This window comes from Crinia signifera, chromosome 11 (assembly GCF_055691185.1).
Source record: "Crinia signifera chromosome 11, ASM5569118v1, whole genome shotgun sequence".
Lineage (NCBI taxonomy): Eukaryota > Metazoa > Chordata > Amphibia > Anura > Myobatrachidae > Crinia > Crinia signifera.
In genome coordinates this window covers 58,992,097-59,014,455 of record NC_139227.1, presented here as the reverse complement: position 1 = coordinate 59,014,455, position 22,359 = coordinate 58,992,097, and the positions used below count along the sequence as shown (strand labels likewise).

Here is a 22,359-nt window from a genome sequence, read left to right as displayed (position 1 = left end):
TGAATATCCCAACAAGTGCTAATAATGCGAACACTACCGGCGTCACTATTAGTTTCCTGAATAAAGATCTATGTGCCACTCCCATCTGAGACTAAAGGTGCCCATACACTGCCTGTGCAGTCTCGCAGCAGTGTACGGACACCTGATGGACTGCAAGCCGCCGGGACCTTCCGGCGGCAGGGACACATGCGATCCGTTGTGATGGATCGCATGCGTCACTGCTTAGCGCCCGTCCCAGAATGGGTGGTCGGACGGCCAGCCGGTCCGACCACCTAGTCGGGTCCGATGCGCACGGGACCGCGCATCGGACCCGACTACATGTCAGGGAGAGGCGATTTGGTCCGATTTAACGGGCCGAATGGTCGCAATTAGTCGAAATCGGACCAAATCGCCTTGATGTATGCCCAGCATAAGAACTGACCAGAAGATGGTAGAGTATAGTCCCCCTTCAGTTACAGTTACTGCATTGTGTAATAGCACTTGTTAATTATCCCAGCTAGTTCCTCCACCTTGCTGGTCAGATACTAAAGCTAAAGTGGATTTAGCCAATTTAATATAAGGGGGGAAATTTACTAAGATGAATTAGTAGAAAAAAATTGTATTTTCCTACGAAAATACAATTTTTTTTGGGTGCATTCATATTTTTGGCATTTACTATGCCAAAAATACAAATATTCGTATTCATATTTATGGCACATTCATATTTGTATTTACAAATATGAATGTCTACACCATCGATAGAATATGACAGGAATCACCATTCAAAAGAATGGTGACTCCTGATTTTCTAAGCAGCCGTATTGAAAATACGGGTGCTAATTAGTGTAAATCTGCCACGAATATACGGCAGGAAAATACACTTTATTTTCCTGTCGTATTTGGCTTTAGCCTGCACGGATCAGTCAGATCCGTGCAGGCTGCAGTGTAAAAAAATATAAAAATACATAAATAAATGAAAAAAATCAGCGTGGGGTGCCCCCCACAGCTGTAACCAGCACCAGGCTAAAAGAGCCGGGCCGGTAATAAAAAATCAGGAAACCCGACAAATAGGGGTTCCCCGATTTTTTACAACCAGCCCCAGGCTCCAGGTCCGGGGCTGGTTCCCAAAATACGGGGGACAAAATGACTAGGGGTCCCCCGTATTTTAAGAACCAGCCCCAGGCCAAACCAGCCAGCAGGGTAATGTCACAGCCGGGGGACACTTATTATATAAGGTCCCGCGGCCAAAACATTCATCCCTACTGACCAGTCAGCCTACGGCCTCAAGATAGGTAAGTATCAGTATGTATGGGCTTTGGATGAGTTAAAGTTTTATTTTCATTGTGTCAGTGTGTATTTATTTTACTATTTTTATTACTGTGGAACTACAAGTGCCAACGGGCCCTTTAATGCTCCGCAGGCTGGGTTCTCCAAGTCCCAGCTTGCGGGGGAGGCTTGCTGGGACTCATAGTTCCACAGTTTTAAACAATAGTTTTTCATCAATTTTTTTACACTTCAATCAGCTCGATGCCCACCGCCCAGGGGCATTGAGGACAGTACCAGGCTTCAGCCTGGTCAGGTAAGTCCTGGAGGGGGGACCCCTTTATTGGGGGGGTCCCCACTCCCCCAGGGCCCCTGGCCAGGCTGACTGGTCAGTAGGGATGAATGTTTTGGCCACGGGACCTTATATAATAAGTGTCCCCCGGCTGTGACATTACCCTGCTGGCTGGTTTGGCCTGGGGCTGGTTCTTAAAATACGGGGGGATCCCTAGTCATTTTGTCCCCCGTATTTTGGGAACCAGCCCCGACCTGGAGCCTGGGGCTGGTTGTAAAAAATTGGGGAACCCCTATTTGTCGGGTTCCCTGATTTTTTATTACCGGCCCCGGCTCTTTTAGCCTGGTGCTGGTTACAGCTGTTGGGGGGACCCCACGCTGATTTTTTTATTTATTTATTTTTATTCCTATTTTTTTTTTACACCTTGCAGCCTGCACGGATCTGACTGATCCGTGCAGACTGCCTGTAGGAATTCGTATTAGCGGCCGTATATACGGCCAGCTAATACGAATTAATACGACATCAGAGGGTTACAAAGCAGTCGTATATGACTGCTTTGTAAATCCCCCTCCGGAACACGACTTTGCATACGATGTATGCAGTCGTATTCATTCGTAGCAAGAATACGAATACAATTATTTGTATTCGTATTCTTAGTAAATTTCCCCCAATGTGTCTAGAATCACTTCTGTTTATGTAAGTTTTAGCCCCCTGCTGGTCAGATACTAAATTTGAGAGGTATTTAGCTCAATTTATATAAAGGTCGACATGGGTTTTTTACTGGTTTTTTTACCCGAATGTCGACACAGTCGACATGGACACAGGATTAACTGCACCGCTGTGCTCGCCATGCTTTGGACACTATTTTATTCTCCCACCATGCCCTAGTGGATTGTAGGGCATGAAATACCGCCTGTCGGCACATGTCGTGTCAACTTGGACACCAAACGTACCACTGCGTCCTCGCTGCACTCGGCACACTATTTTATTCTCCCTTCACACCCTAGTGGATGGTAGGGCATGAAATACCGCCTGTCAGCACATGTCGGCTCAAAAATCATTGGAAAACCCCATGTTGACCTAATGCTTGTGTCGAGCTAATGACCTGTCGACCTTGTCCCCATGTGCCCCCCCCCCACTGTGTAGCCTGCTCCCCATATGCCCATACTGTGTAGCCTGCTCCCCATGTTCTCCCCCCTGCAGCCTCCTCACCATGTGCTCCCTCCCTTGCAGCCTGCTCCCCATGTGCTATCCCCTGCAGCCTGCTCATATAATTAGAAGTGCTGCCATGGGAAAAAGTCAGCAGCAGAATGGCAGATCAGTTAGTAAACCAACTTCCTGGCTGAAAATGATGGTCACATTGGCCCTTATTCCAGGGTTGCCGACCCTCCCGGAATTTGCGGGAATCTCCCGAAAATCGGGTCCTTCCTCCCGGCCCCCGGAAGGGTGGGCAACCCTCCCGGAATCAGGGGGACCCCCACTGAGCCCCCCGATCGCGGCATTTATATGCCGCAATCCGCGGGTCTCAGGGGAGGGGGCGGAGCTAAAACGGCACAATCGTGACGTTTTAGCCCCGCCCCCTCCATGGATAACTGTTATTTCGCCTATTTCTTGTAATGGGGGCGGGGCTTAATGACGTCACAGTTAAGCCCCGCCCCCAAAACGAGTAACGCAAGATTCCTCTCCGGGCTTCTCCCGGAGAGGATTTTTTCAAAGTCGGCAACCCTGCCTTATTCTGGTTGGTGCGGATATATCGTTCCGCCGATGTTTTGTGTTTGCGCATGTCCAAATTCCGCATGAATTGTTTACACTACGAACAGGGGGAGGAGAGGGGCGTGAAGGGCTGTTTGGCCTCATTAACATATGCATATGCCCCGCATTTCATGGGCGTTCCGTATGGTAATGCGGCCGCGACGCACGTGTAGGGGGCGGACATATGACATTGCCGGATGTCAGCTGCCCGCCCAGATCCCTGCTTTTGCACGGAGTAATGCCCGAGTGGTCTGAGCTCGCGGGAGCTGCCTGACCACTCGGTCCTGCATTCGATGGTCTGCGACCATCGAATGATGGGGGGAGGTTCCCAGAGATGGAGGAGGTGTATACATGAGAAATCCACTCATGCTACGTGCGGTCAGCAGCTTACTGCATTCGGACGGAGTGAGCGATCCATACGGAAGGCGGGGTTTAGGACGCACGGTCCTGGCTGCATATTCGGCTCCGGCCGCACAGACCAGAATAAGGCCCATTGTGTGGTCACATGGTATGTGACATCATATCGGTACGAGTAAAGAGAAGGAACTAGACACTACCGAGTTGATGTGTTTATATTGTCACATACTGTATTTGTTTTGCTGGACTGTATTGCCCAATACTTATGTCAGTCAGGATTGGCTGGAGCTTATATATAGACCCCGACCAATGAAACGGAGATACATTATCCTTGAGAAAGACCACAGGCAGAGTTTGAACTGGGGGAACTTGTGTGGATCTGGACCTGTACCTGCCATTCCGAATCTGACGGTGACTCCCATGACTCATCTTCTTATTATGCGAGTTTGAGAACTGCTTTTACTTCAGTTCTCCACCATCTTTGGTAACAGGCCATTTCTTATCATTTTCACCCCACCACTTTAAATGTAATTTATTGTCTTAATTGTTCTTTATTAAATGGTATTACACCATTGTTAGGAGCCATCAGTTATGACTCCTATCTGCCTTGCCTGTCATGGGGTTATTTCAGCTTGTGTTTGTATTTACTCTCTGGTGGCCTCCAGTGGTAAATCTGTGTCATAGCAGCTCAGTCCTCTGTGGTTTATTATGCACAAGTCTGACCTAATCAGTCATGTTGGGCTGGATGCTGCATAGCTGCCCTAATCACCTGAGGCCTTCATAAGGCATCCTCACCTGTTCAGCCCTGCCAATTATAGTCTCACAGTCTGAGCTCATAGTCCTGTGCTGTGTGCATGCCTTGTCCCAGCTCGCCTGTTTGTGGAAGCGTTTGGTCTCCTGGTCCTAGCTGTACTTGATCCCCAGAATCCTTCCTGGTTCCTGTATATCCTGCCTGTCAGTCCTGTCTAGTCATGTGCCTTCAGGTTCTCTCAGTGTTCTCCAGTCTGCCTGCAGCTAAGTCAGGGGTTACCCTGCTGTATCCTCTGTGGAGTTTATTATATTTCTTTATAAGTCACTCCTGTACATTGTTGCGCCCACACTGTGTCTTATTTAATTTCATCACCATCCTATTTCATTTCATCACCATCCTAATCACCAGTGTGTCCTATTTCATTTGTGTGTCATCTCTTGAGTATTTTTACTCCCCTGGGGCTTCTGGGATTTCCCCGTCTCTGGTGGGGTTTAGTTGGCTTGTTCCCTTGCTATCTTCCGGCCTTGACAGACGCGTTGTCCAAACATAAGATCTGCATTTAACGGAGTCTGGGCGGACCTAATTCGCCCTTACAGCTGGGACGGGTACAGGTGAAGTCTAGCTCTGAACGCGTCCATCAACCCCAGTCTGAGGCAACGGAGTCAGGGGTTGGCGGGGATACTCCCAGAGCCCTTACAACCATACACAATTCTCCTTGTCTTTTGGGGCCTCCTATGTTTGTAGAGCATCCATCTAACCACATTGGATGGGGTCATAGGATCTGATCCTCCAGAAGTTGGTGACCTAGAGATTATTGCTAAGGCGGAGAAAAGAATGTTATCCCCTCAAGAGGGATGTGTGATATTTATCAGTACTAACACTTACATGTTTTCACACCGAAGTGGTCGGAGAAGCAGTGGTGTAGCTAGGTGCCACGGCGCCCGGAGCAAGGGCATGTTTCGCGCCCCCCCCCCCTCAATTTGTAGTAGGTGAGGCTCCTGCACAGTGAAAAGTGGGCAGGGACCAACATTATACCACACACCGTAATGCCCATTGGACATTTTAGTGAACTTTGTAATTCCAATTACACATAAGCCCACACATGATGCCCATTGCATACTATATAACACTCCGCAATGCCCATGACATACTATATTACACTCCGCAATGCCCATGACATACTATATAACGCTCCGCAATGCCCATGACATACTATATAACACTCCGCAATGCCCATGACATACTATATAACACTCCGCAATGCCCATGACATACTATATTACACTCCGCACTGCCCATGACATACTATATAACATTCCGCAATGCCCATGACATACTATATAACGCTCCGCAATGCTCATGACATACTATATAACACTCCGCAATGCCCATGACATACTATATAACATTCCGCAATGCCCATGACATACTATAAAACACTCCGCAATGCCCATGACATACTATAAAACACTCCGCAATGCCCATGACATACTATATAACACTCCACAATGCCCATTACATACAACACACCATAATGCTGATTACACATTTGACACATAAGTGCCACTTACCTCAATGCCAAGGGGCTTCATGCTCAATGCCAAGGGGCTTCATGCTCGATGCAAGGGGCTTCAGGCTCGATGCCAAGGGGGCAGTAGGGTGCAGCAGGGTGGGCGGGTGCAGTAGGATGCAGCAGGGTGGGTGGGTGAGTGCAGTAGGATGCAGCAGGGTGGGTGGGTGGCTGCAGTAGGATGCAGTAGGGTGGGTTTGTGGGTGCAGCAGGGTGGGTGGGTTATGTGGTTAGGAGGGTGCAGCAGGGTGGGAGTACACCATAGTTAGACAGCTGCCGCCCCCCCCGCCTGTGCTTACAGAGGCAGTCGATGCACTGCAGCATGTGTGCTGTGTGTGCACCCCTCCCCTCTCCTTCCCCCTGCCAGTGTGCACAGCCCGCCCGCGCTCACGGCTCTCTCAGTGTGCTGTGCCCGCGAGAGAGATGCGGCAGCTATGTAAAATTCATATCTCCCGCTGGACCGCTAGCCAATAGGCGCTCGCGGTCCAGCAGCCATCAGTTGATTGGCTGCTGGACCTCAAGCGCCCATTGGCTAGCGGTCCAGCGGGACCCATGAATTTTACATAGCAGCAGCGAGCAGTGTTCAGCATGTACCGGACGGAGCCTGTCACCGGACAGAGCAGGGTAGCTGTCACCGGACAGAGCAGGGTAGCTGTCGCCGGACGGAGCAGGGAAGCTAGCTGGCAGGCGAGCGGGGAAGCTAGCGGGCGGGCGGGGGAGCTGGCTGGCGAGCGAGAGGACGAGCTGGCGGTGCCACAGCACAGCTCCGGCGCCATGCAATCTTCCTGCGCCCGGAGCGTGTGCTCCGCCGGCTCCGCCCTCGCTACGCCTCTGCGGAGAAGAGGATCCCCCTTTATCATATAGGGGCATATTGTTGTGCATAGTTATCACCAGTGGAGGACACACCCATCCATTCTTTATGTTCTAAATTGGTTTTTGGTGTAGGGCTCGCCATATTGGGTGTGTAGATTCTCATTTATCTTTATTGTGACGTGTACAGATGCCCGAGGACAGGAAGTGCTGCACTCAGTTGACAGAAAGAGGATGTCTGACCCCCTTCCTACAGTACATTTTACCTGTTATATTTTGCGGAGGCTTCTCCCAGTTATATACACAGTTACACCTTAGTACTGTACATGCACTGTGACAAAATGAGCTTCAGTTATAATATGACTTAAATAAAAACTTGCTAATGTTTGCACCACAGTATATAACAATAGTACAGTAATAACTATTGTCCATTATTAGTGAGTTAGCAGCCTTTGGCTTTACCCTTGTGGACATATGTATGTAGCTAATTATATACAAGGCAGGAATTGTGTAACCTATATTGTGGTGACACCTGTGCGGGTCTCTGGAGTACTCACCAGCTCTGTGATGTATGCCTGGAGGCCGTCCACGTATTGAAGAGCATACTGCTCCGCGTTACTGATATTCCACCTACAGATTAAACAGACTGATCAGTGCACCATTCTCCCAGAAACACCTCACACCTCCCAATTATCATCCCATGTACTGCTGACTCCCCAATAACACGGCTGTATCACAAAGAGGCACAGACACCTCATAGCTCCTTATGCCCCCCCACACCCTGTATCACACAGGGGAAGGAATATGCTATATGAAGCTGTGTGCATGAGTGCAGAAAGGAGGAGTCTCAGGGTGTGCACAGTCAGGCACATGTAAATGCACAAGTGGGAGGCTGTAACGTCAATGCGTTACCCTGATCCACCCCTAACTATGGCATACATCATCGTGTTACCCTGATCCACCCCTAAGTATGGCGTACATCATCGTGTTACCCTGATCCACCCCTAAGTATGGCGTACATCATCGTGTTACCCCTATCCACCCCTAAGTATGGCGTACATCATCGTGTTACCCTGATCCACCCCTAAGTATGGCGTACGTCACACTGATTCATCCCTAGATATGGCCAAGATTAATGCGTTACCCTAATACACCCCTAGATGTGGCAAACGTCACTGAGTCACCCTGTTCCACCCCTAGATATGGCGAACGTCACTGCATCACCCTGTAATCCACCCCTAGATATGGCGAACGACACTGCGTCACCCTGATCCACATTTGGTTTGATACAATCGCACAAGTCGTGTATTTGCTATTGGGTATGCTTACAAAGAGGCCCCCTGTTTATAGTAATAGAGACCGTATACTGTAGGGGTGTGCTACCACTGACAAATTGCATATATGTCAGAAAGGAAAAGGAGAAAGATTTGTCGTGGTGTGGTGCACCAATAAATAGATCAGTCATAAAATATAACTTTTTTATTATTATGTTTTAAAGCGAGTGAAATATTAAAAAGAAAAACACAAATAGAAAAACAAGTGAAAATAATGTGTGCTAAAACTACACGTGTGGGCGTGCCGTGTATTCTTTATTAATTGTGTATTATAAAGTAGGAACAGTACTTAGTCAGCCAAGTCTCCTTGGATTTGTATATGATATTAGTAATAATCTATATAGACACATTGGGTGAGATTTAGTGAATTGCGATTTTTTTTTCCAAAGTGCGAATTGTTTGCAAATCGCCAAATCGATTTAGTCCAAAATCGCGTATTTAATGTGTAGCGATTTTGCACTGAAAAAGTGCAGTAATGGGCAATATGGGGCGAATGGAGTCGAATGAAAACGCCATAAAAGTGCGATTTCCGGGTTAGGTCATGTGGGATATTGTGGCCAACCGGAATGCGAATTACACAAATCCGCCTGACCTGGCCCTATAACCTCCTAACCTATTGGCCCACCTTTAGTCCCTTACAATACGCATCACACCCCCTATATAGAGGGGCACAAGCGCCATTTTACCCTTTGAAAGGGAGTTAGGCGTTGGTGATGGAGAGGAGGCATGAGACCAAACCCAGGAGGCAGAGGAACAGGCAGCAGAGGGCAATTACCCCAACCACTGTGAGGTAGGGGAGTGAGAGTCAGCACTGTATCTCACACAGCCAGTACTGAGAGCCAAGACAGGGAGAGGCAGCATGCTGACAGGAAGAGCTGTGGCAGGGAGAGGCCACATGGTGGAAGGTCAGCAGGTGGACATGGAGGAGGAAGATGCAGGAACAAGCTATGTATCCTTACAGGAGGAACAGAGTGGCAGGCAGACAGAGGAGGAGCTGCAGGAGGAAGTTTATTCTGCGGTGGAGTTGGCTCAGCATGAGGAAGATGATGCAGAGGAGGTAGAGGTAGAGGTAGAGGAAGACGCAGGCCAGGAGGAGGAGGAGGAGGAGGGTGACCCAGAGAATGAGGAGGAGGTGGATCCAACACGTACTGCCAGTGGGAGGAAAGTGTGGTTCTCCTATGAAGAGAATATGGCCCTGGTGCATGCTCTGTTGCCACTCTATGACCGGCTGCTGGGTCCCCATACCCTCCAACTGTACCAAATTTGCCGGTACAGTACCGTTTTTAAACGGTCTGTACCGGCAAATGAAGACTGTACCGAATGTACCGAATTTTGGTATTTGTCCTGCTCTAGGCTCGGCTGTCAGTCCTGGTGCACTCTCCCCATTTTTGTCCGGACTCCTTCGGGCTCTGGGCTTGTCTGTTTATCCCTGGCGCCCTCTCCCCTGGCCAAGCACCCATTCCCAAGGGGACATGCGCACAGAGCTCAGCTGCCTCAGGCTGAGCTGAACAGCAAGGGTGCGATTGCCAGCATGACAGGGGGGTCGGATGAGCACCTGCAGCCCGGCGAGTGGAGGCTGCACTTTACTTTTTATTAGCGCTCACATTGTATTTTAAATGCCGGGTACAGATTCGGAAAGGGGGTGACCAATCCCCTTTACAGTGAGCACTCACACTTTATCCATGACCACGCCCCCTTTCTGGGTGTGTACCGAATTTTACACTTCAGATGTTGGAGGGTATGGGTCCCCACCCCCACCGCACAACTGTGGCATGCAAGAAGGTGATGTGGGTGACCGTAACCAACTCTGTTAATGCATTGAGCGCACACAAGAGGAGTGTGCGGAATGTTAAAAAACGACATAACATTAAGCGCCTCCTCAAATCCAAGCTCGCCCTGGAACAGAAAGAAGCCTGTCGCACAGGAGGCGGGCCTAGGCATCATGTCACATTCAAGGCACATGAGAGGCTGTTACGCAGAATAATACCACCCGAGGTGCTTCCAGGCATGCACATTGCGGACACAGACAGACCCCCTACTCCACCGCAAACTGGTAAGTGTCAACACATGTACAAAATCAACTTTTCATTGTAATGTTCACCAGTAATTATGATGTATTCTTTTGTGTGTCCAATAGAAGTGTTTTTGTGGAACTACATATCCCAAAAAGGTGCCCTTATGAGTTGTTTGGTAATTAATGCACTGTGGGTTTGTCTGGGTCATGTAGTTCCACAGAACAAATGAATGTGTGCTGACCTTATCACTGTCGACCTGTACTGGTTGGTCATGTGATTGTACACCTAGACACTGTTTAGGTTTTGTAGGATTTTTGTGAAAATGATACATGTTGAACATGATGCTGTATATGATGAATTAAAATGGCAGCCATACTATACTGCAATGTGCTCATGTTTAATTTATTTTAAAAAATTATGCTAGGCTAATATTTGCATAATTTTACAATGTTCAAGGTAACTTAGGCCAGCATACTTAGCTTAAACATATTTACAGTAGCCTGAAAAAATAAGTGGAAATATCCATATTGCTAAATCTGCCATTTTGTTTTCATAGCTCCAGCTCCAGACTCCCAGCCTGCTGTTGTGGTTCATCCATCTCATCGCAATCTTGGTGATTTTGACCCTGCAGGTGAGATGTGATATTGTTATGCAAAGCATTTTTTAATATCACACATGGCTGAAACCTACACCCTGCACTGTTCAACTACACAATCATGCCTGGGAGTTTAAACTACTTTGCACATCCTGACACTCCCAACAGCCCCCCCTCACCGCGGGACACTGCCGGCCGTGTGAGGGACAGCGGGACAGGCCCTGATAATCGGGACTGTCCCGCTAAAATCGGGACTGTTGGGAGGTATGCATTGCAATGGCCGATTAAATTGTTTGAAATTAATTCCTTAAAAAGACAGTACATTGGAATGTGTCATTTAAAAAAAAAAAAAAAAAACTAAGCATTGTTAAAAAACATCAACCATAGTCCCTTTATGGTGGAACTACTAATCCACCACATAGATGCAATATGCATCTTGCAGAACACACCATTACTGTATAACTCAGTTTCCATTGCGCACCAACCAAAATTCAGCATAACATATTTACCTTTGTAATCTTATTTGTAGGAACATCACAACCGATGCCAGAGCCAACACATGCTGGATGATGGGAGTGAAATAATCCTGGAGCCTGTCAGCACATTGGAACCTGCACAACAAAGAACAGAGCCAATCCATTTTCCGCCCTATACTCGGTCACATGGGCAGCAGGCCCCACTCCTGCAAGCTACCAATGCTGAAGATTTGGCCAGATCCATTCACACATTTAAAGAGAAGCAAATATTTTTTATGGAGTCTCAGAGCCTCAAAATTGAGCAAATGAAGGGGTATGTGCAAAGCATTGGCCTGCAAATAAGAAAAGTATCAAAGTCTGCGTGCAAGTGTAGGTACATAAAATCGTATTGCATCCACAAAAGACACACGCTTGGGAGAGATTGGGCAGGCCACTAGGGGACAAACCACAAATTTTGGTAAACGTAATGAAAATATGCTGGCACAGACCCAATCTATTAATGGGCAAACAACTGTGTTAATGCCCCTACAAACTCAGTTAAGCCTAAGTGCAAGCAATTTGTTAGGTCAGCAACAAACCACATCTACTCAAAGCAGAAGCGTGACCTCCACACCCATGAGTGGGTCACCCACTCTCCCCCGCCCCCCGCAACCCCCCCCCCGTCATAGTGTACATACTAGAGGTGGGTATGGGTCTATTGGAAAGGGTGGCATTTCCCGGTATCAGGTCAAAAATATTTAAGGGTATACATATTGTGGATTGTTCTGTTAATTTACATGCATCCGTATTCCTGATGACATAGTGCAATATGACTATTTAGTGCCATTTGCATAAAAAAGCCTTTTTTCAGCCAGTAAAATATTTTTGCTACCTGCAACCATGGTGTCATTCTCTTTAATAATTAAGCCATACTTTGATTTGTGTTTGAATATTGCAATATTACCTTCAAAGGTTGTGTTTGCCTTACAAGGAGAATAATGTGATTTAATTAGGGCCTGTTACAGACATTTCAAAGGGTCCAGCATTTACCATTGCAGAGTGTAAGTACCATGTAATTTAACCAATTCATTAAAATCCCCTCATCACAGGCCTCCATGGCAACTCCACCCCTTGCACCTGTGTTTTGTACCTTTACCAATGAATTATACACATCACCCATGTTAGGATTACTTACATTGAAAGGGCCTAGGTACCAGCATGTATCAAGGCAAGGACAAAGCAGGTATGGCAGACCTTGCAGGGGGTGTGCATTAGTCCCCAAATGGCCCTGTGCAATGTTACAAAAAAGCCATACCTCCCAACTTCTGTCCGTATGAAATAGGGACACTCGCGCGGGGGCGGGGCTTATGCAAAGGGGTGCGGCTTATGCTAATTAGCCGCGGCCTCATTTTCATGCGAGAATAGACGCTGTGCGCATGAAACTATGGTTGATGTTTATAACAATGCTTAGTTTTGTTGCTTTTTTTAAAAATTACACATTCCATAGTACTGTCTTTTTAAGAAATTTATTTCAAACACTTTAATCGGCCATTGCAATGTCATGTGCTGTCCAAACACATGACAATCATACTGTAACTGTAAAGTGCACGTGTTAGGTAGAACACATGCTTCACAAAATATTATTAGTTATCAGGATGTGCAACGTAGTTTAAACTCCCAGGCATGGTTGTGTAATTGAACAGAGCAGGGTGTAGGTTTCAGCCATGTGTTATATTAAAAAATGCTTTGCATAACAATATCACAACTCACCTGCAGGGTCGAAATCACCAATATTGCGATGAGATGGATGAACCACAACAGCAGGCTGGGAGTCTGGAGCTATGAAAACAAAATGGCAGATTTAGCAATATGGACATTTCCACTTAAAGTGCATTATTTTTTCAGGCTACTGTTAATATGTTTAAGCTAAGTATGCTGGCCTAAGTTACCTTGAACATTGTGAAATTATGCAAATATTAGCCTAGCATCATTTTTAAAATAAATTAAACATGAGCACATTGCAGTATAGTATGGCTGCCATTTTAATTCATCATATACAGCATCATGTTCAACATGTATAATTTTCACAAAAATCCTACAAAACCTAAATAGTGTCTAGGTGTACAATCACATGACCAACCAGTACAGGTCGACAGTGATAAGGTCAGCACACATTAATTTGTTCTGTGGAACTACATGACCCAGACAAACCCACAATGCATTAATTACCAAACAACACATTCATAAGGGCACCTTTCTGGGATATGTAGTTCCACAAAAACACTTCTATTGGACACACAAAAGAATACATCATAATTACTGGTGAACATTACAATGAAAAGTTGATTTTGTACATGTGTTGACACTTACCAGTTTGCGGTGGAGTAGGGGGTCTGTCTGTATCCGCAATGTGCATGCCTGGAAGCACCTCGGGTGGTATTATTCTGCGTAACAGCCTCTCATATGCCTTGAATGTGACATGCTGCCTAGGCCCGCCTCCTGTGCGACAGGCCTCTTTCTGTTCCAGGGCGAGCTTGGATTTGAGGAGGCGCTTAATGTTGTTATGTAGTTTTTTAACATTCCGCACACTCCTCTTGTGTGCACTCAATGCATTAACAGAGTTGGTTACGGTCACCCACATCACCTTCTTGCGTGCCACAGTTGTGCGGTGGTGGTGGGGACCCAGCAGCCGGTCATAGAGTGGCAACAGAGCACGCACCAGGGCCATATTCTCTTCATAGGAGAACTGCACTTTCCTCCCACTGGCAGTACGTGTTGGATCCACCTCCTCCTCATTCTCTGGGTCACCCTCCTCCTACTGGCCTGCGTCTTCCTCTACCTCCTCCTCCTCTGCATCATCTTCCTCATGCTGAGCCAACTCCACCTCAGAATAAACTTCCTCCTGCAGCTCCTCCTCTGTCTGCCTGCCACTCTGTTCCTCCTGTGAGGACACATAGCTTGTTCCTGCATCTTCCTCCTCCATGTCCACCTGCTGACCTTCCACCATATGGCCTCTCCCTGCCACAGCTCTTCCTGTCAGCATGCTGCCTCTCCCTGTCCTGGCTCTCACAGTGCTGAGTTTCATCCCTCTACCTCTCACAGTGGTTGGGGTAATTGGCCCTCTGCTGCCTGTTCCTCTGCCTCCTGGGTTTGGTTTCATGCCTCCTCTCCTCTCCATCACCAAGGCCTTACTCCCTTTCAAAGGGTAAAATGTTGCATGTGCCCCTTTGTATAGGGGGTGTGATGTGTATTGTAAGGGACTAAGGTGGGCCAATAGGTTAGGAGGTTGTATGGCCAGGTCAGGCGGATTTGTGTAATTCCCATTCCAGTTGGCCACAATATCGCACATGACCTAACCCGGAAATCGCACTTTTATGACGATATTTGCCCCATATTGCCCATTACCGCACTTTTTCAGCGCAAAATCGCTACACATTAAATATGCGATTTTGGACTAAGAATGCAAATTACAAAAAGTGCGATAGATGGCGATTTGCAAACCATTCGCACTTTGGAAAAAAATCGCCATTCACTAAATCTCGCCCACAGTGTCACTTTAAAGGTTAAGACACTTCAAAATAGTGCTGGCATGTGCCCACTTATTATAGTACTTAAAAGTATGTAATAGCCCCTGAAAATAAAGTTTATTCTTTACTGCAAATATATTAGCAGCATTGCATTGTCTGCTGATTGCAGTGCCAGTATGTAATTATAAGCAGTAAGGACAGGTTTAACCACATAAGTGTTCATTCTAGTACCCGCCCTCTTTGAAAACCCATGCAGATTCTCTTCCCTGCCTGGGGTGTTGCTACCTGCTGCAGTGCTTCTAGCACAGTGTGGTCTGTATATCAGCACTGATATGCAAACCAGACCTGTGCTAGAAACACCACAGCAGACAGCGACGCCCCAGGCAGGAATGAGGAACTGCATGGGTTTTCAATGATGGTGGGTGCTGGAATGAACACTACCATATAATATGCGCCACAGCTCAAATGGTTAATCCACTGCAGGGAAAAAGAGAAAAAAAGATTGTCTCTTCGTTGGTGCACAAAGTATACAGAAAGGAGTATTGTTGATCGTTGGTTAAAAATTACCTTTTAATACTGTACATTAAAATTATCACAACGTGAACATTTTTTAACTCTGTAAAATATGTATTAAATACTGTGGAGGGGGCTGTGTGTGGTGTTTTACAATTATTAGTATTGACTGTACCCTTTAATCATGTATTATTTTATGGCTGGAAGGATCCTTCATGATGTGACATAATCGATACAAAGTAAAGAATGTTGCTTCAATGTGGCTGTGTAGCAGATAGAAAAGCTACAGTATTGATCTCATGTAGCTATGTGATTAAACCCACATGAGAGACAGAAATTCTTACATATGAAGTTTTATTAATGCAGAAATTGTCGACACTCTTCACCTATTGACCCTATGCGGAAAATATAGCTCTGATTATAGTGGTTGTCCTTAAATATAATGGTGCAATTCTACGTCCAAAGAAATAACTCTATTGGGGAGTTGCGGGTATCGGCTTTATTGCTGGCCGGTCCCAGTTTTTAATATCAGTCTCATTAGAATACAGTATCTGTCTACTACAAGATTGGGTCACATTATGTGATAAAGTCAGTCCCTTTTAATACAAGTTCAGCAATTCATTGGTTAGCAGCAATAACCACTTGATAAGGACATAAATGGTTACTGCCTCTGGGTATAATGTTCTTTACCCTGCTTTATCCTGATCCACCCCTAAGTATGGCAAACATCACCCTGATTCACCCCTAGATACGGCGAACATCACAGCTTTACCCTGAGCCACCCCTAAGTATGGCGAATGTCACCCTGATCCCCCGCTAGATACGACCAACATCACTACTTTACCCTATATGATAGGCTGTGAGGCCTTCTGGCTGTGTAGTCTTCTAGATGTGAAGTATTATAGTGTAAAGTATGCATACTATATTTATATAACATCAGAGTTATACCGGAGATGCTTCAGCTGATGTGACCCCTTCTTCTCTCTCTCTTCCCAGGTATGGGCTATAATCTGCTGCACAAATCTATATCTCTCTACTTTATCCTCCCCATGACTACTGAATTCTGTTAGGTATGGGTTATAATCTGCTGCACAATTCTATATCTCTCTACATTATCCTCCCCATGACTACTGAATTCTGTTAGGTATGGGCTATAATCTGCTGCACAATTCTTTATCTCTCTACCTTATCCTCCCCATGACTACTGAATTATGTTAGGTATGGGCTACAATCTGCTTCACAATTCTATATCTCTCTACCTTATCCTCCCCATGACTACTGAATTCTGTTAGGTATGGGCTATAATCTGCTGCACAATTCTATATCTCTCTACTTTATCCTCCCCATGACTACTGAATTCTGTTAGGTATGGGTTATAATCTGCTGCACAATTCTATATCTCTCTACTTTATCCTCCCCATGACTACTGAATTCTGTTAGGTATGGGCTACAATCTGCTGCACAATTCTATATATCTCTACTTTATCCTCCCCATGACTACTGAATTCTGTTAGGTATGGGCTACAATCTGCTGCACAATTCTATATATCTCTACTTTATCCTCCCCATGACTACTGAATTCTGTTAGGTATGGGCTACAATCTGCTGCACAATTCTATATATCTCTACTTTATCCTCCCCATGACTACTAAATTCTGTTAGGTATGGGCTATAATCTGCTGCACAAATCTATATCTCTCTATTTTATCCTCCCCATGACTACTGAATTCTGTTAGGTATGGGCTATAATCTGCTGCACAATTCTATATCTCTCTACTTTATCCTCCACATGACTACTGAATTCTGTTAGGTATGGGCTATAATCTGCAGCACAAATCTATATATCTCTACTTTATCCTCCCCATGACTACTGAATTCTGTTAGGTATGGACTACAATCTGCAGCACAATTCTATTTCCTCTACCTCCCCATGGCAGCCATGACCTCATGGGTTCCTCCCCCGTGGGTAGTGATCAGGAAAGGGGAAAAAAAGACACATCCCCTATAAGTAGGCACCTCCTCCTGGTCCCAGTGTCTTTTTTTTCCCTTTCTGGGTAGTGAGAGGTTGGTGGCTTACCCTGTGAGGACAGACTTTCCTTAGCCACCGCTGGTGCGTTCTGGCAGGGACAATGAGGTGTTTTTTGGCCGGCCTCAGGAAGCGCAGGCTTCGGGTGCTGCATGCTGTTCCCCTTCACGGGCAAGCTACAGGCAGCGGCGTCCACAGCGTGGCGCAGAAGGGCGGCACGGGAAGCGTTCAGCCGCGTCACGCTGTACCTGCGTTCATCCACAGGGAGAGCAGGGGGCGTCATCAGGAGGTGTGGGGCGCATAAGAGTGACGACTTCCGCCTAAGTCAGGGCGAAAATCAGCGCAGGACGCCAGAAGCTGTGTGGGAGCAGCGGCGGTGAGCGCTATACCACCAACGAAGTATAGTAATTCCTACTATACCACCAACGGTAATGAGTTTTTATTATGTATCCAGCATTTAGCTGAGAAGCGGAGACTGGGACTTTTGCTGGTGGTATAGGGGAAGAGACTCTTGGTGTGGCAGGTATGCTGTTTTTTTTTATAGGCATATTGTTTTCTTAAGAGTCTGTGAAATGGTCCTCAAATTATTTTTTTGGCTATAGTACGGCACCTCTCAGAGGCAGAACTCTGGGAGGCAATGGAGTCATCTGCCCCCGGGCTCCTGCTCCCAAGGGGGCACCTCTCCTCCCCTTCAAGTATGAATCAGCTAATTGAAAGCAGTTGATATCTTTAATGTTGCGGATTGGGTTCTAACATAATTTTTGCAAGTGTCACACTCTGTATTAGATCCCATGACCTGTCCTAATGGGCACAGACACCTTACTGATTGAGGTATTTTGGGGGTTACCAATATTTATCTTGCCTCCGGGCAACTCGGATGAACTTACGCCGCTGGCACCTCTGATACCATGGAGGAGGAAAAACGGCAGTCTGGGAAAAAGTCAGGGTAAGCCAGGTCTCATATGTGCTTATGGTGGTACAAGAGCATTGTTTTTTTAAGAATGGGTGTTTTTTTCTTTTTCTGTCTTAGATCGGAGACAAGTAAAGAGAAAGATCCTAAAGTCAAAACCAAAAAATACACATACTAAAATGTAGTTTGTGTGATAAACAGCTGCCAGTAAAACACGTAGGCAGTGTCTGTGAGGCTTCCAAGTTTTCTCTGCAATTCCCTACATCACAAATGTCTAGCTTGCTCGAGGTGCTTAGAACAGCACTCTCTGATTCATTTGTCACAAAAGAAGACAAAATGACTGCAAAAAGGAAACATGCAGTAGTGAGTGACGATTCAGATGACTCCAGGGATGGGTTTGAAAGAGGGCAGACATGTAGTCAAAGTTTGGACTGTGATGATGACCAAGGGCAGGATAAATCAGAGGCGGATTTTAATCTGGACATGGTTGATAATTTGTTTACACTTATCCATACAGCCCTGAATATAGAGGATCCCCAGGAAAATCTAAACCTGCAGGAGCTTTTGTTTAAGGACAAAAAGAAAAAAGGGAAAAATTTCCTCTGTCTCAGTCTTTGAAAGACGTGGTAGCTGAAGAGTGGAGACAGCCTAAAAAAAGGGTTACAGTACCGGTAAAAATCGGGACAATGTACCCGTTTCAAAAAGAGCAAGTCCTGACCTGGGATGAGACGCCAAAGGTAGATGCGGCTGTAGCACGCTTATCCAAAAAAACTATGCTTGACATTGGAGGACGCCAATATTTGTAAGGATCCAATGGACAGAAAGATAGAGCTAGGTCTTAGAAAGCAGCACCTCATGATGGGGGCATCTTTGAAGCCGGAAGCAGCAATGGCGGTTACCACTCGGGTAACAAGAGGCTGGTGTAAGCGTTTAGAAGCAGATATATTGGATGGAATTAGAAGACCTGATCTGTTGAAGACGATACAAGACATTCAACTGGCGATAGAATTCATGTGTGAGGCGTCCATGGATTCAGTGCGGTTGGCGGCCAGAGCAGCAGCGACTACAGCAGTGGTCAGACGGGCCTTATGGTTAAAACCATGGGCAGCCGACATGCAATCGAAGAACAAACTGTTGTCTTTGCCATTCCAGGGCAATTATTTGTTCGGAAAGCAGTTAGATGAGCTGATTACGAAAATATCAGGGGGAAAATCCGTGTGGTTACCCCAGGACAAGACCGCGAAAAAAAGAGCCGCAAATAGGTACAATAGATTTCAGCCGCAGGATTACAGGGATGCAAGGGCCTATAGGCCAGGAAGAGCATTCAGAAGAGGAACATGGAATAGCAGGGCAAATTTTCGAGCCCAAAGGGGGAAAGCGGGAAAACCCTCTTTTCAGAAGGATTCCCAATGACGCCAAGCCAGTAGTGGTGGGAGCCAGGCTACTGCAACAAGTCTGGCAACAAACCACCACAGACAGGTAGGTTTTAGACATCACTCAGGCCGGGTACAAGATAGAGTTTGTAAGACGGCCGGGAAGATGTTTTCCGGAATCCCCAGTTCCCGGAGACAGGGAGGAGCGAGAGGCGTTGCTAACAAGTTTGGAGTTAATGTTTCAGCAAGAAGTGGTCAAGGTGGTACCAAGGGATCAAAGAGATATCGGGTGGTTTTCCCAGTTCTTCATGGTCAGGAAGGTTACGGGAGGTTTTTGGACCATCTTAGACCTAAGGAGATTGAACAAATTTGTAGTTGTAAGACCGTTCAAAATGGAAACAATTAGGTCAATTATACCAGACTTAAGGCAAGGCGACTACATGACGTCCATAGACTTGAAAGATGCCTACCTCCATGTACCCATTTATTGGAGTCACCAAAAGTATCTGAGATTCTCTGTTCTAGGGGTATGTTACCAATTTGAGGTATCTCAAATACAATTGTATCTCTCTCCACTTTATGCTCCCCATGACTACTAAATTCTGCTAGGTATGGGCTTTAATCTGCTGCACAATTGTATCTCTCTCAACTTTATGCTCCCTATGACTACTGAATTCTGTTAGGTATTGACAATATCACAAACTTTTGTTTTATTATTCCCTTTGGAATATATAGTAAACACGAATTGTCTGCGTGGGGGCAGTGGTCTGACTTTGATCACACCTTTAATAAAACAATTAGGTATGGGTGGAGTTAGAGGGTGGGGATCACTAGGATCTGTACTGCTATTTATTCACTATATGCTAGGCTGTGAGGCCTTCTGGCTGTGTAGTCTTCTAGATGTGAAGTATTATAGAGTAAAGTATGCATACTATATTTATATAACATCGGAGATATACAGGAGGACAGAGAACACTTCATCCTCCACTGAAACTCCAGCAACCAACATACTGCAATGAATTGCCTGACCCAGCATCACCTACATTCTGAACAACCTGGACACTGAATTCCATATGAACTAAATGCTATCACGCACTTCTTCTGTCTCGCTTATACCCGAACTATACTTCCTGTAGGCTCTCCATGCTTCCATTACATCACCTTCTCATCGCTCTTTCTAGGTAACTCCAACCTCCTTTTATATCACTACTCTGAACAACTTTACACAGAAATATGGCTCCTCGATCCGGTCCCATACCAGTCCTCACTGTCAGGTCTCACCCCTCTCAACTTCCACACCTCTCACACACACCCACAACCCACACAACCTAATTCCTATCTCACATGTCCCCTCCCTTCCTTTCTCCTGTGCTCTCTGGAATGCTAGATCAATCTGCAACAAGCTCTCGACTATCCACGACCTCTTTTTCTCCCACTTTTTTAACATTCTCACCATCACTGAAACCTGGCTCTCCGCCTCTGACACTTCCTCCCTTGCTGCCCTATCTTATGGAGGCCTCTCCTTCACACACTCGGTCAGACCTGATGGCCGTCAGGGTGGAAGAGTGGGCTTCCTCCTCTCCCACAACTGCACCTTCTAGTTATTCCACCTGAGCCCTGCCTCACATTCTCCACCTTTGAGGTACAAACTATCCGCCTTTTCTACCCCATTCACCTCTTTGTGGCTGTGATCTACCACCCCTCTGGCCCCTGCTCCCCTTTCCTTGATAACTTTGCTGCGTGGCTTCCACACTTTCTTGCCTCTGACCTCCCCTCTATCATCCTCTGTGACTTTAACATTCCTATTGACATCAATAATGCTGCCTCCTCTAATCTTCTTCACCTTACCACCTCCTTTGGACTTTCTCAATGGACCTCCACCCCCACTCATAATCTCGGACACTCCCTTGACCTAGTCTTCACCCACCATTGTAATCTCTCTGATTTCTCTAATTCTTCCTTCCCACTCACTGACTGACACAATCTGCTCACTTTCACCCTCTCATCCTCCCCTCTCCCCTCATTGCCCAAACCCACAGTCACCAGACGTAACCTCGGGTCTCTTGACCCTACTGTCCTGTCCTCCATGGAGACTTTCCTCTCTCTTCTTTCAACCATGACCTGCCCCAACCAGGCTGCCTCTTTCTAATACTCTTCTCTCACCTCTGCTCTCGACTCTGTAGCCCCCCTCCACAATGTCCCCCTCCGACACTCTAAACCCCAACCCTGGCCCAACAAAATAACATGATTCTTGCAAAAATGTGCACGCTCTGCTGAATGCCTCTGGAGGAAATCTCACTCTCTGGCAGACTTCCTCCATGTCAAGTTTATTCTCCCCTCCTACAGCACTGCTCTCTCCTCTGCCAAACAATCTTTTTTCAAATCTCTCATCTCTTCTCATTCCTCCAATCCCCGCCGTCTTTGAAACCTTCAACACTCTACTTCGCCCTGCACAACCCCTCCTCCCTTCATCCCTCACTGCCACTGACTTTGCCTCCTTCTTCCTCTCTAAATATGAGATAATCCCACATGATATCTCCTCCCATACCCTCTCTGCTGCCCACCCACCCCATTCATTCTCCCCTCTCAACTACCTCACTCTGTCATCCTTCTGCCCTACCACAGCTGAGGAAGTCCGCTCCCTCATCTCATCCTCTCCCCTCTCTACCTGTCGCTTGGACCCTCTACCCTCCCGTATCCTCAGTTCCCTCTCCCCCACTGGCTGCTCCCACCTTGCTCACCTCTTTAACCTATCTCTTTCTACTGGCATCTTTCCCTCACCCTTCAAACATGCTCTGGTCTCACCTATTCTTAAAAAACCTGGACCCTTTATCTCC

General features: G+C 46.5%; 1 protein-coding gene across 4 annotated transcripts in view; it reads right to left on the bottom strand.

Moving 5' to 3' along the window:
- ELMO3 (engulfment and cell motility 3) overlaps positions 1-22,359 on the bottom strand; it is a 286,359-nt gene that overhangs the window by 224,484 nt on the left and 39,516 nt on the right. For all 4 annotated transcript variants that reach the window (XM_083164845.1, XM_083164844.1, XM_083164843.1 and 1 more), the window contains exon 4: positions 7,332-7,404. In XM_083164845.1, coding sequence (XP_083020971.1) covers positions 7,332-7,404 — 73 coding nt within the window. The remainder of the gene's footprint in view (positions 1-7,331; positions 7,405-22,359) is intronic.